This window comes from Falco naumanni, chromosome 18 (assembly GCF_017639655.2).
Source record: "Falco naumanni isolate bFalNau1 chromosome 18, bFalNau1.pat, whole genome shotgun sequence".
Taxonomy (NCBI): domain Eukaryota; kingdom Metazoa; phylum Chordata; class Aves; order Falconiformes; family Falconidae; genus Falco; species Falco naumanni.
The window spans coordinates 6,155,767-6,168,563 of NC_054071.1; the positions used below are offsets into that span (position 1 = coordinate 6,155,767).

At 56.2% G+C, this 12,797-nt stretch overlaps 1 protein-coding gene across 1 annotated transcript; it reads right to left on the reverse strand.

The window, feature by feature from the left end:
- Positions 1-1,276: 1,276 nt before the first annotated feature.
- KIF18B (kinesin family member 18B) lies at positions 1,277-10,474 on the reverse strand. The gene is given in 17 exon segments (XM_040617777.1): positions 1,277-1,392; positions 1,780-1,871; positions 2,061-2,156; positions 2,894-3,212; positions 3,215-3,436; positions 4,198-4,305; positions 4,308-4,411; positions 5,145-5,240; positions 5,501-5,650; positions 6,382-6,424; positions 6,514-6,577; positions 6,696-6,770; positions 7,173-7,349; positions 7,575-7,772; positions 9,271-9,381; positions 9,665-9,769; positions 10,262-10,474. Coding segments are annotated over 17 exon segments (2,289 nt in total).
- Between the last annotated feature and the right edge of the window lie 2,323 nt (positions 10,475-12,797).

Sequence of the window (12,797 nt, forward strand, 5' to 3'; positions counted from 1 at the left end):
AACCTCCATCCCTACAGGCTTTCTAAAGTCCCCTGGGGGTGCACAGGTCTCACAGGGCAGGGAGACACAGCAGGAGTGCAGGGGCCTCAGGGTCCTCGGCAAGCCCCCACACCGCTCCCCAGAGATTTTTCTCCCAGCTCCTACGCAGCCAGGATCAAAGCATGGAAAGCTGTCACTCCCAGCGGCTGCGAGGAGGCAGAGCTGGGCTCTCCCCCCTCTTAATGAGACAAACGAACTGGGAGCAGGCTGGAAGTTTTAATTAGAAGCTTCCAGCCTCTGAGAAGGCAAAGGCCAGGCAGGAAAGTAGGACAGAAGGAGCCAATGACCCCAGTCCCTATGGGACAGCAGCATGCCCAGAGCTGGGTCCACAATCCTTATCCTGCTACTGCCACACTTGGTCACCTCTAGGGACGGCCACCAGCAGCTGGTGCAGGCAGCCAGGTGTGTCAGCGCCCAGATGTGCCCTGGCATGGCAGGAAAGGGGGCCAGGGGGGTCAGGGCACAGCTGTGGTCCCCAGGTAGGGATGCTTGGAGCTCTCTGCCCCAGGACCTCACAGGCAGCTGAACTGAGGATCCCAGGAGCACAAGGAGGCAGGGGCAGCAGCAATGGGGTAAATTTTAGCAGGGGAGAAACAGCACAGAAAGTTTCCCCCATCAATGTCAAGGGGGGGCAGGAGCAAGGAGGGGAGGCAGCCTCCAAGGCCCCTTGCCTGCCCTCCGGGACACTAAGCAAGCAGCCCAGACCCCCATCCAGGCAGAGCAAAGGGGGCAGGCACATCCGCAGGGCTCCCATGATGATGGGAGATGGGGGGGGAAAGCCACGATGGAGCCCACCCCCAGGAGCAAGGGCCTTTTCCAGGCCTGCTCAGACGGGAGCCACTACCCAACCCCAGCTCCCCAGAGGAGGGGGAGGCGCAAAGCAAGAGGAACACATCTCCCCTCGCCCCTCTCGTTTGAAATGAAGGGATTTATTAAAAGCACATGTTATTTCTTAGCATCACCCATCTGTTAGTACTCGACACCCTAGCACAGATTTGAGAGGGGCTGAGAGGGAACAGCAATAATCCATCTGCTGCAAAAACACACGGGGCCGCGTCGAGGCGGGGGACACAACCAGGAGCCTGGGCAGGAGGCAGCAGGGGATGACTAGGGCTAGGAGAAAGGCTGGAGGGGATCATTATGGGGCTGCAGGAAGGAGGAGATAGAGCTCTCAGAGAAAGGAAGAAGCTTGGCACCAGGGTTTGGACATTGGGAAGGATCCGGGATGGTGGAGCCATCAGCATAAGAGCTCCACTGGCTGGGGGGTGGGACGAGGGCAGGCACTGCCAAGAGCCACAGGCTTTTTACTGGTCTCCTTGCTGCCCTTCCAAGCAATGGCACTCGAACGAGGTTCTGAGGATGGAAAGAGAAGTGGATGAGGCAACTCCTCAGTAAAAGCAGCAAACCCAGGTCCCCTCTTGACAGAGATCTAAGTGCTGCCGGCTCCCTCCTCCTTTCTGCCCCTCTCCGAGCACCCACTGCCCTCCCCTGCGGTTGTGGCTGCAGCCAGGAAGCAGCAAACCTCCAACAGCATCTTCCACCAGCACCAAACATCCTGATCCCCAGGAACCTGCACACACACACCCCCCACCCCACACACACCCCCCCCGAACTAGAATGAGGCAAGCACAGCACCACTTCGCTGCCTCCCCCGAGGCAGGGATCGCTCCCACAGCCTTGTGCAACGGAAAGAGGAGCTCCCCAGGCTCCTGGCCAGGTGCAGAGGGGAAAAGGTCTCACCAGGGATGTGGGAGGGCTGCCGAGATCTCTGGCTGCTGCTCAGAAGTTGGCTGATGTGGCTCTGGAGCACACCCAGGGAGGGGGAAGCAGTGCTGTGAAAGAGAAAAAGGCCATTTTAAACCCCCGAGGCTCAGGGCAGAGCCCCCCCATCATCCCAAGATATCACAGAAGATGTGGAGCAAATGCAGGCAGGGATGGGAGCTCGAGCTCCGGAGGGGAGCACAGGCAGGAGCTGCCAGCACAGAGTGCTCTGGGGCACAGGGTGCTAGTGGATGCCTCACCTCTCCACTCTCTTTCGCTTCTGTGCGGGTACTCTGGAGACAGAGGAGGGCTTGGGGATGGAGGAACCCCTGATGACAGACAATGGGATGCAGGTTCTGTAGCCAAGGAAAAGAGTGTTACTGCCAGGGCTGGATCCTGACTACTTGCTCCCATGAGGCTCAGAAGCAACCAGGCCAACACAAGTCACAGGAAGCCTGCCCAGTGCTGTTGGGGAAAATTATTCAAACAGGGATGAATCCTCAGGAGATCCACGCAGTAGGTGGCAACCACCAGGTACTGCTGCTCCCAGAGGTCATCAGGCCAGTCCCTGGTACCTCTGCTCACCCAGTTTACCCTCCATAGGAATGATTTCCTACAGCTATAGGAGGAGATGCCGAGACCTAAGGGTGTCCTGCATTATCAAGTGCATGCTGATCGCTGGTTTTGGATGGTCACAAACCCATGCAGCTCTGCAAAAGCCAGAGCCTCTTCAAAACATGAGCAGTTAAGAGAAAACCTGAAAAACTCCACACTATGCAGTCCCAACCCTGGCTCCAGCCTCTCTGGGAGGAGAAGCGATGCCCCACCTGCTTCCCAACAAGCACTTAGGGCTCCAGAACAGAACCATCCCCATGTCCAAAGGGAAAAGGACAAGGAGGAATAGATTTTCTTGGAGTGCCTTTTGTATCTTGCAAGCAATCCGCACACAAGCTTGGCCCACTGGCTCAGCCTGTGGACAGGCAGTGTCTTCTGCCCAGTCCCCCTTCTCAGCAGAGCTGCAGTGATCCACAAAGGATTCACTCAAACAGCAAGACCATGGAGAAGGGGTCACCAAAACAAAGGCAGCACTTACTTGGGCACAAAGACGCTGTTCTGCTTGGTTAGAATGTTCGGGACGCTCTCCCAAACAGAGAACTCAGATGGGTTGAAGGCAACTGGCTTGTCTGCGCCAGGTGAGCTGCTGTCCTCGTAGATATCAAAAGTCACATTCGGGTTGTGGACAGGCAGGGCAGGCTGGGTGCAGCCGCTTTGGGCAGCTGACACCATCAGGGGCACACATCTTTTGGTGGCTGTCAGCAGGGAGGTTCCGCGGGTGCAACACGATGACCCAGGGGAGACAGGGGGTGCCTGGGCTGCTGCTTTGAGGCAGAGGGTGCCTGGGCTTGGTGTCACCCTGGAGTCTCTGCTTCTTTCCCACATCTCCGCTGGAGTTTCGTCTGCGTTTTGAGGCTGCGGGGAGTTCCCACTTGGGAAGCACTGTTCATCTCAGACCTCCTCCTCTTCTTCGTCGGGCTGGGAGCCATTGGTGTGGGACCGGAGAGCGGAGCAACCTGCTCCAAGCATTGTAGGGTGGCACTCCTCACAGGGGTACTGGGCACAGCAAAAGACATCTCAGCTAGAAGAGCAGAGATAAAAAGTCACCTCCCTGTCTGCAGCTCCCAGGCACCTCCAAACCCTGGGGCATCCCTCTCTGCACCCCCATCACAGCTCCACAGAGACCTGCCCAGCAAGCCCTACAGCAGCCATTTGCCAGCGGGTGTTTCCATCAAACCACATTAAACCCAGAGGAAAAGAGCTAGCACAAATAATCCTGCACCCTGTCAGCCTAAAGGCACCAGGCTGGTCCCAAAGCCAGTGCCCTGTGGCAGTGGCTGGTGTGTTCCCAGACAACGGGGTCTGCAGAACCCACAGCTTTGCTATCAGGTTCGTGCATTGGTACTGAGGATGAGGAAGAAGAGCTCAGCTCTGGACAGACACAGGCTCCCAGCTGGGAGGCTACAGCCAGGCTGATTCGGGCAAACGTACCAGAGGAGTAAACAAGATGAGAAAAAAATCAGGATCAAAACTGCTGCTTTGGTCTCCTGGTGCAGAAATATCACTCACATTTAAGCTGACTTGCACACACACGCTGAGCTCCCCGGAGACAAGAGCTGCTCATGGACCCTGCCGTGCCTCGGGCTGCCGGAGACGCTGGCCGTGCTACAAAGCGAGGCTGGAGCCGCTCCTGGCATAACCCACTGGGTGCCACGTCAGGAGAAACTCATCTCCCTGCCCTGTACCCATGGCTGGGAGTTGTCCCCCTGCACCAGCTCCCCCAGTGCACACTGAGACAAAGGAGAGGGGACAGCACTGACTGCCTCAAATCCAAATCCTCACCGTTACAGCCCTGCTGCACCCTCTGGACTGAGGTGGCTGCGCTGACTTCTGTGGATCTGTTCAGAGATGTGCCTTGCTCCAGGCTTACACCAGCCTCTTGATGGACAGGTGCTCCAGTTCCTCAAATTCAGAGACCATGTCAGGAGTAAGGAGGCTGGCAGCCTTCAAGACTGAATATTGCTTTCGGGCAACGCTCAGGATGGCAGCTACAAGCCTGGGACCGAGACAGACCAAGAAACAGTTAGCAGGTGAGCTTGGGCTGGTGGCACCAGAGCCTCAGCACCATCAGCATCACCTCCAAGACACCTCCTTGTGTGGGGCAAAGCCCATTAGCAGAGGGAAAGAGGCAAAATTTGAAGCTGTGAGATACGCAAGCTGTAAATCTTACTGGAGAATCTGAGCTGTGAGTTGTAACCAACAGGTGAACATACAGGGGACAAAATGGCATCCACAGACTTTTTGCTGGGCTCTTCACACACTCATTAGCTTGGCTAGAGGCAGACAGAGATCCAGGCACAGATCAAGGCCAGCCTCCCTCAAGAGACCTTTCTAAAGAGGTTCATTCTGCCAAGATGCTTGTGGCAGATACATCAGCAGATGGTGCCATGGGAGCCCTGCCAGGGCAGGACCTGGGGGAGCAGAGGCAGGAGGAAAGACTTCATAGAGGTAATTTTAAGACTAACACCACGCACTTAAGGCTCACACAGTTGTTATGCCTGGAAACCTTCATTGCTGGCATTTCCAGAAGAGATTATCCCATGGGATTCGATCCCCAGGAGCCAAATGCCTTATTTTACAGGGTAGGCAGTCATCTGCAAGCAAAGACCTGGTCCCATCTCCATCTAGACCATCCCTAGGATGGCTACGTGGAACAAAGGGGTGCACAACCCGTCCTCCACCGGCAAACAAGAAGCAGCAGCATGTGGGGAGGGCACGAGGACGCTCACATCTCTGTCTGGCTGCCAGACAACCCCTGTAAAAGGCAGCTTGGTTTCTTCAGTTCCAGCTGGAGATCTGTCTGGTGGGTTGCTCGGAAGCATTTCCTCTGGAGCCTGGAGCAATCAGCCAAAAATCCTTACTTATTGAGACTACAATTAGCCCATATTTAAGCCGCGTTTAGCCCCCAAACTCTCTCTTGTCTGGGAAGTTAAGAGGTTTCGCTAGCAATCCACAGCCTAGCACGTGCTGAGCCAGGACCCCAGAGACTGGCTGAGCTCTTACCCTCTCCCAGTATGCCCAGTGTACCCTACAAGGCTATTTGAGCGCCCCCAGCCTCTTCTGGACCCTGTTCATTATGCCAAGCCCTGCTGTGCTGCCCAGCCCTTCTCTCACTTTCTCCTCCAATTCCAGCTGCAGCTTAACAGGCCATCCAGCTTTCACCTGCTGCTCCTCTCCATCACTCTCCCTCTGATCATCCAGGGCCAAGCCTGCTTTTGGGACAGCTTCCTCCAGCCTACAGATGCCAGAAGAGTCATTTAGGTTGGAAAAGACCTTTGAGATCATCAAGTCCAACTGTTAACCCAGGACTGCCAAGTCCATCACTAAACCATATCCCCAAGCACATGTTTCCAGCGGACATCTAGTAAGTTGAAGTCCCCCGCAAGAATAAGGGCTAGCAATTGTGAGAATTCCAGCTGCTTATAGAATATTTCATCTGCTGTTTCATCCTGGTCAGGTGGTCTATAACAGACTCTCACCGGGATATCCACCTTGTTGGCCCTCCCTCTAATTCTTACCCATGAACACTCCACCCTACTGTCACCATCATTCAGCTCTAGGCAGTCCAAACACTCCCTGACTACCCTGCTGCTTCCCTGCCTGTCCCTTCCGAAGGGTTTGTAGCCGTTCACTGCAGCATTCCAGTTGTGCAAGTCATCCCACCACGTTTCTGTGACGGTGACTATGCTGTCTTCCTACTGCACGATGGCTTCCAGCTCCTTCTGTTTGTTGCCCACACTTCAGGCATTAGTGTAGATGCACCTCAGCTGGGCTATCTATCTCCCTTCCAGCCCTGGCATACTGCCCCCAGGCTCATCTCTAAAGACCTTGGGTTTATTCTCTTCCCCCTTCAAGTTTAAAGCTCTCCCAATGAGCCCTGCTAGCTCCTGACCTAGGATCCTTTTTCCTCTACGGGACAGGTGACTCCCAGCTGTTGCCAGCCGGCCTGCTGCCGTATAAACCAACCCATGAAAACCCTGTGGGCTCCTTGACACAGGGGACACCAGGAGGTCACACCAAGCTCTGTCCTTCCTCCCCACCAGCCTCACCTGGACAGCCTTGCTGGGCTTGAGCTGAGGGAAGCCTGTGGTGCTGGTGCCTGGTCCTCTGCCTCCCGGGCAGCATCCTTATAGGCACGAAGCTTTGCCTGCAGGTCTGCCACCTGCAAGGAAGAACTGTCTGTTGCTCCGATAGTTTCATGACCCCCAGGAACTCAGAGGCCTGCACCCCAAGCAAATCACAGCTAAAGACAGAGCCCTGCTCTCCCACCAGCGTCTCACCTCTGCTTGCAGCTGCTTACAGGTCGCGGCGTATTTACTGATGTGGGAGTCTATGCTGAGCACATTGCTCCTCAGCTGCAGAGACAGGGATGAGGCAGAGGTTAAAGCAGCACTGGGGCAGCACATACCCCTCTCCTGACATTGGAGCAGGGCAGCTACTCAGCCTCCTCCACACTCCAGGGTCCCCAGAGAGCCCCAAGGTGGCTACGGTGGACATGACCTGTGCTCAGGGACATGCTGCTGCAGTCACAAGTCATTTTGGGCTCTGGGCTGAGAGGCTTTAGCAGAAGACCAGGCACCCGCTGTCTGCAGCTTCATCGGCTGCTTTCTGCCCCGAGCAACACCCCCAGGGCTGGAAAACTCAAGCTGGATAAGGAAGGCACCCACTAACCTACACCACTACGCACCAGGCTCCTGCCCACCCATCCCCAGAAGCTCCCAAACACACAGATCACCACCACAACATGAGATTCTCACCGACTGCTTGATGTCCCTGGCCCGGCTGGCATACTTGAGTGTGTTGTAGGTGTCCTCATAAGCCAGCACGCAGGGACTCACAGCGGTGATCGTGATGGTACGGCAGGTGCCACCAATGGAGTCCTTCAGCAAGCGCGTGAGCTTGCTGTTCCGGTACGGGATGTGGGTTTTCTTGCTCTGTACCAGGAGATCAAGGGTCTGCTCAGCTTTTGTCCCTTGGGCACTCAGCTCTGAATCCTGTGCCACAAGGGAACAGCCACACTCATCCCATAGCACCTCTCAGAGCCCAGCCCAGGCTGCTGTCCCCACCACACTGGCAGGACCACCACTTAAGGACACCACTCACATTCACCCATTCCAGAGAGCCAGAGCCTGGCAAGGCCACAGGAGGAACAATATTACCTTTCCATCAGCCAATGCATTGATGAAATTGATGAGGGCCAGCAGTGAGCGGTTGATGTTGGTGCCCTCCCAGAGCCACTTTCCCTTGGTGTCGGTGACTGAAGATCGCTCTGAGCCTGCCAGGTCGACCAAGCTCATCCTGTCCACTTGAAAATCCTGAGTGAGGCCGCAAATGCGATCCCACTGCTTCACACAGATCTGCAAGAACAGAGGTTGGTGAGGCTGCAGCTCGACAAGACATGTGGGGTGGTTGCTGGCTGGAGGCAGCATCACCAGCGGGGCAAGGTTTTGATGTTTATAACAGGATGGCAAAGTGGATCCTGTGGGCTGTGAGATCAGGCAGGAAGACAACAGGAACCTGGCACACTGAGAAGACAAGCCAAAAAACTCAGTGATGACATGAGTAGCAAAGCCACAGAAGGGATCTTGCAGGAAGTCACAGAGCTACAGAAAATAATCAGCATCTCCTACATGTGGTGACTAAGCAGGGTACAGCTGGCCAGGTCCCTGAAGGGCAACACGCTAACTCAGAGCTCTGTCGCGACCTGGGAAGGGCTCATGCACAGTGGCAGCCCCAGTCCCAACTTAGATTGTGGATTTTGCTAGCAAACCTCAGACAGGGGCTGCAAGCCCCCAGTCACAGCCTTGCAGCACCTCCAGGGAGGCATTCAGCCAGGGCTTTCAGTGCCAAGCCCATTTCCCACAGCTGGTGCAGGTGAGGAGGAACAGAGCCACTGAGACTCACCTGGCAGTACCACTCCATAACTTCCCCTTCTGCGTCCCTAAAGATCTCTCAAGAGAGGCAAACACTTCTCTTCCTTCCCTATAACACCCTCAGCCCCCCAGGAGCAACTCCTGCATGGACTGGAGGTGCCATGGAGATGCTGGAGGCCAGTGACTGGTCCTGTGTCCTCATGAGACTGCAGTTTGCCTGCCAGGAGCCAGAGCTGGCAGTGGGAAGGGCAGATTTCCAGCACAGCTAATGGATTTGCAGCAGGCAGGAATCCAGCACCCACTGACAAGCCCAGCTGGGAAGCCGGCTGGAAAAGCATCCAGACACCTGGACTTCACCCCTGCAAGCAGCAACGGGCAAGGCACCAGGTTCAGACTAAAATTACAGTCAGAGCCCTCTGTCTCCCCATGCAGCCGTGACAGCCCTGCTAATTTGGGGAAGGGCCTGGCTGGAATTGAAATCAACTGGAAGTTTTATATAGCAGAGCACTGAGAAACCAGGGAGCAAATTTACAGAGCCCCCAGGGGAGCATAATTCCTGACACAGTACCAAGGGAGACACAGCAGAGGTGACAGCCTGCCTGCAGCATCTGGGGGGATGCGCAAGTCAGCCCCCTTTGCTCTGGGTCAGGTTTTAGGTATGGCTCCCACATGCTAAGTCAGCAAAAGTCAAAAGCACAAAGTGAAATTTCAGCCCTTGGGAGATGTAACATCAAGCCGGGAGTACAGGGCTGTCCGGGGGATGTGGCCATCGGCATGACCACTATGTGCTGTCCTGCTGCAGCACTGGCTAGTGGCCTGCCCAGCCCTATAGCACTTTTCACGGCCACAACCACTCTGATTTTCCCCGGGGCACACCAGCAGCAGGGGCAGGAACCCCACAATGCTGGTCCTGGCACAGCCTTGCATCCTAGCCCTCTTTTCAGCACAAAACCCAAGCAATATCGTAACCACCAGCCCTCACCTGGAGGATGGCGTGTGAGCGGGAGGAGGCGGCGTTGGCATCGGTGGGATGCTGTACCCGGGTTTTGTTGCCAGCAGCCAACGTCTCCAGGAGCTGCTCTGCCGACATGGGCTGGGAGAGAGCGGGTCGAGGGCTGGTATCAGCACACCCCGTAAACGGGCACCAAGACAACACGCCACCAAGCAGCCATGGCAACTCGGGCTGACAGCATCCCGCAGCTCTGCAGGCCTTGTTTCAGCATGGGGTCACGTCTGCTGTCAGCCGGGAGCCGTGCAGATGGCACCCCCATATCTTCACACACACACTCATGCCTGTGACCCCAGGACACACATCCACTTTCAGAACTGGTATAGGTGCAGCATTGCCCAGGCTTTGTGCCCATTCTTATACCCACCTGGTGGAAGGACAGACCCTGAACCACAACTCCTTTCTTGGGATCCTCCCAGATGGCCAGAGGGCCCTTGGGCTCCAGCAGGTCATGGATCTGTTCATTGTACACCTGGAGCAGGGAACTTAATGTAAGGCTGAGGGTTTGGTTCCCTGCTGACAAACAGAGAGCGGAGCCTTGTACCCCCCCAGAGTCACACAACCCAGTGGCTCCAACGTCACCTCCAGGACCTCATGGCACGGAGAACAGCTGACAGCACTCTAAACGCAGAGGATGGCTTGGTGGCAGGGATTTACTGGCAAGTCCCTGTGCCACCGCTCCTCTAAAGCCCTTTCAGCCAGGATGTTCTCATTGATACAGGGACCATGGCAAGGAAGAGAATTCCCTGACTCCAGATGGGAGAAACCAGCAGCACCAGTTTACCGAGCTGGGTGGGTAAGCCTGCTTCCAGTCGGGCTCTAGGGCTGCCCTGGGGATGCCAGGCACAACTGGCAGTGCAGCAGGTACCCTGATAGTGGCACTACAGGGTCTGGATCAACCCCAAATCTTAGCAACAGCGACCTACACAGAGACAGGAGGGGACAGGGCTCAGCTGCCGCGTACCTCCTGGTAGGAGACTAGGACCTCACAGATCTTCTCCTCCTTTCTGGCCTCAATCCTTTTGTACAGTTCCCCCATGGTGAGGTACATGATGCCAGGGCTTTTCTCTGAGCCCAACATGGTGCAGGTTTTTCCTGCTCCTGTTGCGCCATAGGCAAACACTGTGAGGAGAAAGGGTGGATGGATGGTTGAAATGATCGTTAACGGGAGTGACATAATGTCCTCTCCTTGTCGGAGAGCTTCCTGCAGCAACCCCTGTGGTGGGGGTCACTCACAGGCTTTGCGGAGACAAGGCAAAGCTAATTACCCTCCGCACTAGCTGCACTACCCTTCAGCGCAATTGTTTTCTGTGTTTCAGCTTCTCTAATTTAGCAGGGACAGGATGAGTCCCCAAACTATCGCTTGCTTAGACGCTCAAATCGTCCCTGAACCTGCCCTTTAACAAGCCGAGCAGCCCCATTCCCCCGTCTCCCAAAAGGTGTTGCTTCTTTCAGACCTTGTAATTCACCTCATATTCCACCACCCACCCCCTGCATCTTTTAATACCCTCTCTGAAACACCACCCTCAGAGCAGGACACACTAATCCAGAGAGCCTCAGCCCTTCTTCCCATTAGCAGCACTCAGTGCTTCACAGTTCTCTCATTTGAAGATCCTGAAGTTATTTTATGCAGATAGAGACACGAGACGTGCCTGCCAGGTGGGCACGGTGACAGAGGCAGCCTTCAGCGGCTCGCAGAGCACACCGGAGAGCCAGGAATAGCATCCTCCAGTGCCCAGCCTGGCACATGATTAGACAGGAGAGCAGTTGTCTCCCGCTCAGTGCCTGCCTCGCAGAAGTGATGTGCTTGTTAAGTCGATCGTCTGATGACAGCCTGTGAACAGCACAGGGGTCTGCAGCGTCAGGCAAAGAGCTTTCAGACCTGGCTTTACAGAGCTGCCAGCCTGGGAGATGCTCACACCCCACGACGAGTCAGTTTCACCTCAGGTCCCGCGCTGAAACTCAGCATCCTCCCGAAGCTCTGCCCACCACAGCGATGCGGGCTGGGAAGGGATGGCAAAATCAAGGTGCTCTCTGTGCTGTGGATCCATCCAACTTCCTCCCATCGTTCCCACCCCAGGAGAGCAGAGAGCAAGTGATCCTTGTCCCTCAAAATGCCTGGAAAGCACCTGCCCAGCCTCATTTTCTACCCCGACACCCACCACCATCCTCTACATCACATCTCCTGGAGCGCCAAGCACCATTGCAGCCCCCAGCACCATAGAACAGCCTAGGCTGCAAGGGACCTGGAGAGATCATCCTGTCCAAGCTTTTGTAGGAAAGGAAGCCCAGATGGGATCATCTCACACCCTGTCCAGTTGCATCTTCAACACCTACAGGTATGGGGACTCTGCTGTGTCCCTGGGGAGGTTGTTCCAGTGAATGTCCTCACTATAAAAAACATCTGTCATATTGAGATGAAATCTATCCTGGTGCAATGTATACCTGTTGCCCATTGTCTTCTCCTTGTGACCAAGCGCCTCCATCCTCTGCAGCTGCCCTTTAAGTACTCAAAAACCGACGAGGTTGTTCCCAAGTCTTCTCCAGGATCATTCAGCCTTTCCTCCTAGGGCAGGCTCTCCAGCCCTCGGATCATCTCCATGGCCCTTCTTCAGAAATTCTCTGCTCCGTCCCCATCCTTCCTGGCTTGCGGGGATCGGAGCTGGACACAGCTCTGCGCGGGATGATCACCTCTGTCTGAGCTAAAAACACCCTGCTCTTGCCACAGTGTGCTGCTGACTCCTGTTCAGGTCATCACCTGTCAGAATCCCCAGGTCCCTCCTGGCGAGGCTGCTCCTCAGCCGCGCGGACCCCAGCCTCTGCTGGGCGCCTGGGTTATCCCACCCCAAGTGTTAAGACTTCGTACTTGTCTGTGTTAACCTTCACACGGTTCTTGCTTGCCTGCTTTTCCAGCCCAGCCGTGCCTCCCCCAGCCCTGCTCCACAAACCCTTTTCTCCACGGAGCTCTGCGTCCAGCTCGGGGTCCCCAGCACAAGGCAGACACGGCCCTGTTGGAGCGGCTCCAGAGGAGGCCACAGAAATTTCCCGAGGGCTGGAACAGCTCTGCTGTGGGGAGAGGCCGAGGGAGCTGGGGGGAGCGGGGGTCCTTCGGCTCAGAGAAGGCTCTGGGGAGACCTTGCTGCAGCCTGCCAACCTGTATCAAGTGGGCTTATCAGAAAGTCCAAGAAAGTTTTTAGCAGGGCCTGTAGTGACAGGGCGAGGGGCGACGGCCTTTAACCGTCAGAGGGCACGTTCAGGCGGGATGTAAGGAACAAACCGTTTACTGGGAGGGTGCTGAGGCTGCCCCATCCCTGACAGTGTCCGGGGCCCGGCTGGACAGGGCTGGGAGCAACCTGGGGCTCCCCCCTCCCCCTTCTCCTCCCCCCCCTCCCCTCTCCTCCTTCTCCCTCCTCTCCCCCCCTCCTGCCCCCCCGCCCCCCTCTCCCCACCCTCCTCCTTCTCCCCCCGCCCCCCCCGCGCTGCAGACGGCAGCGTTCCGC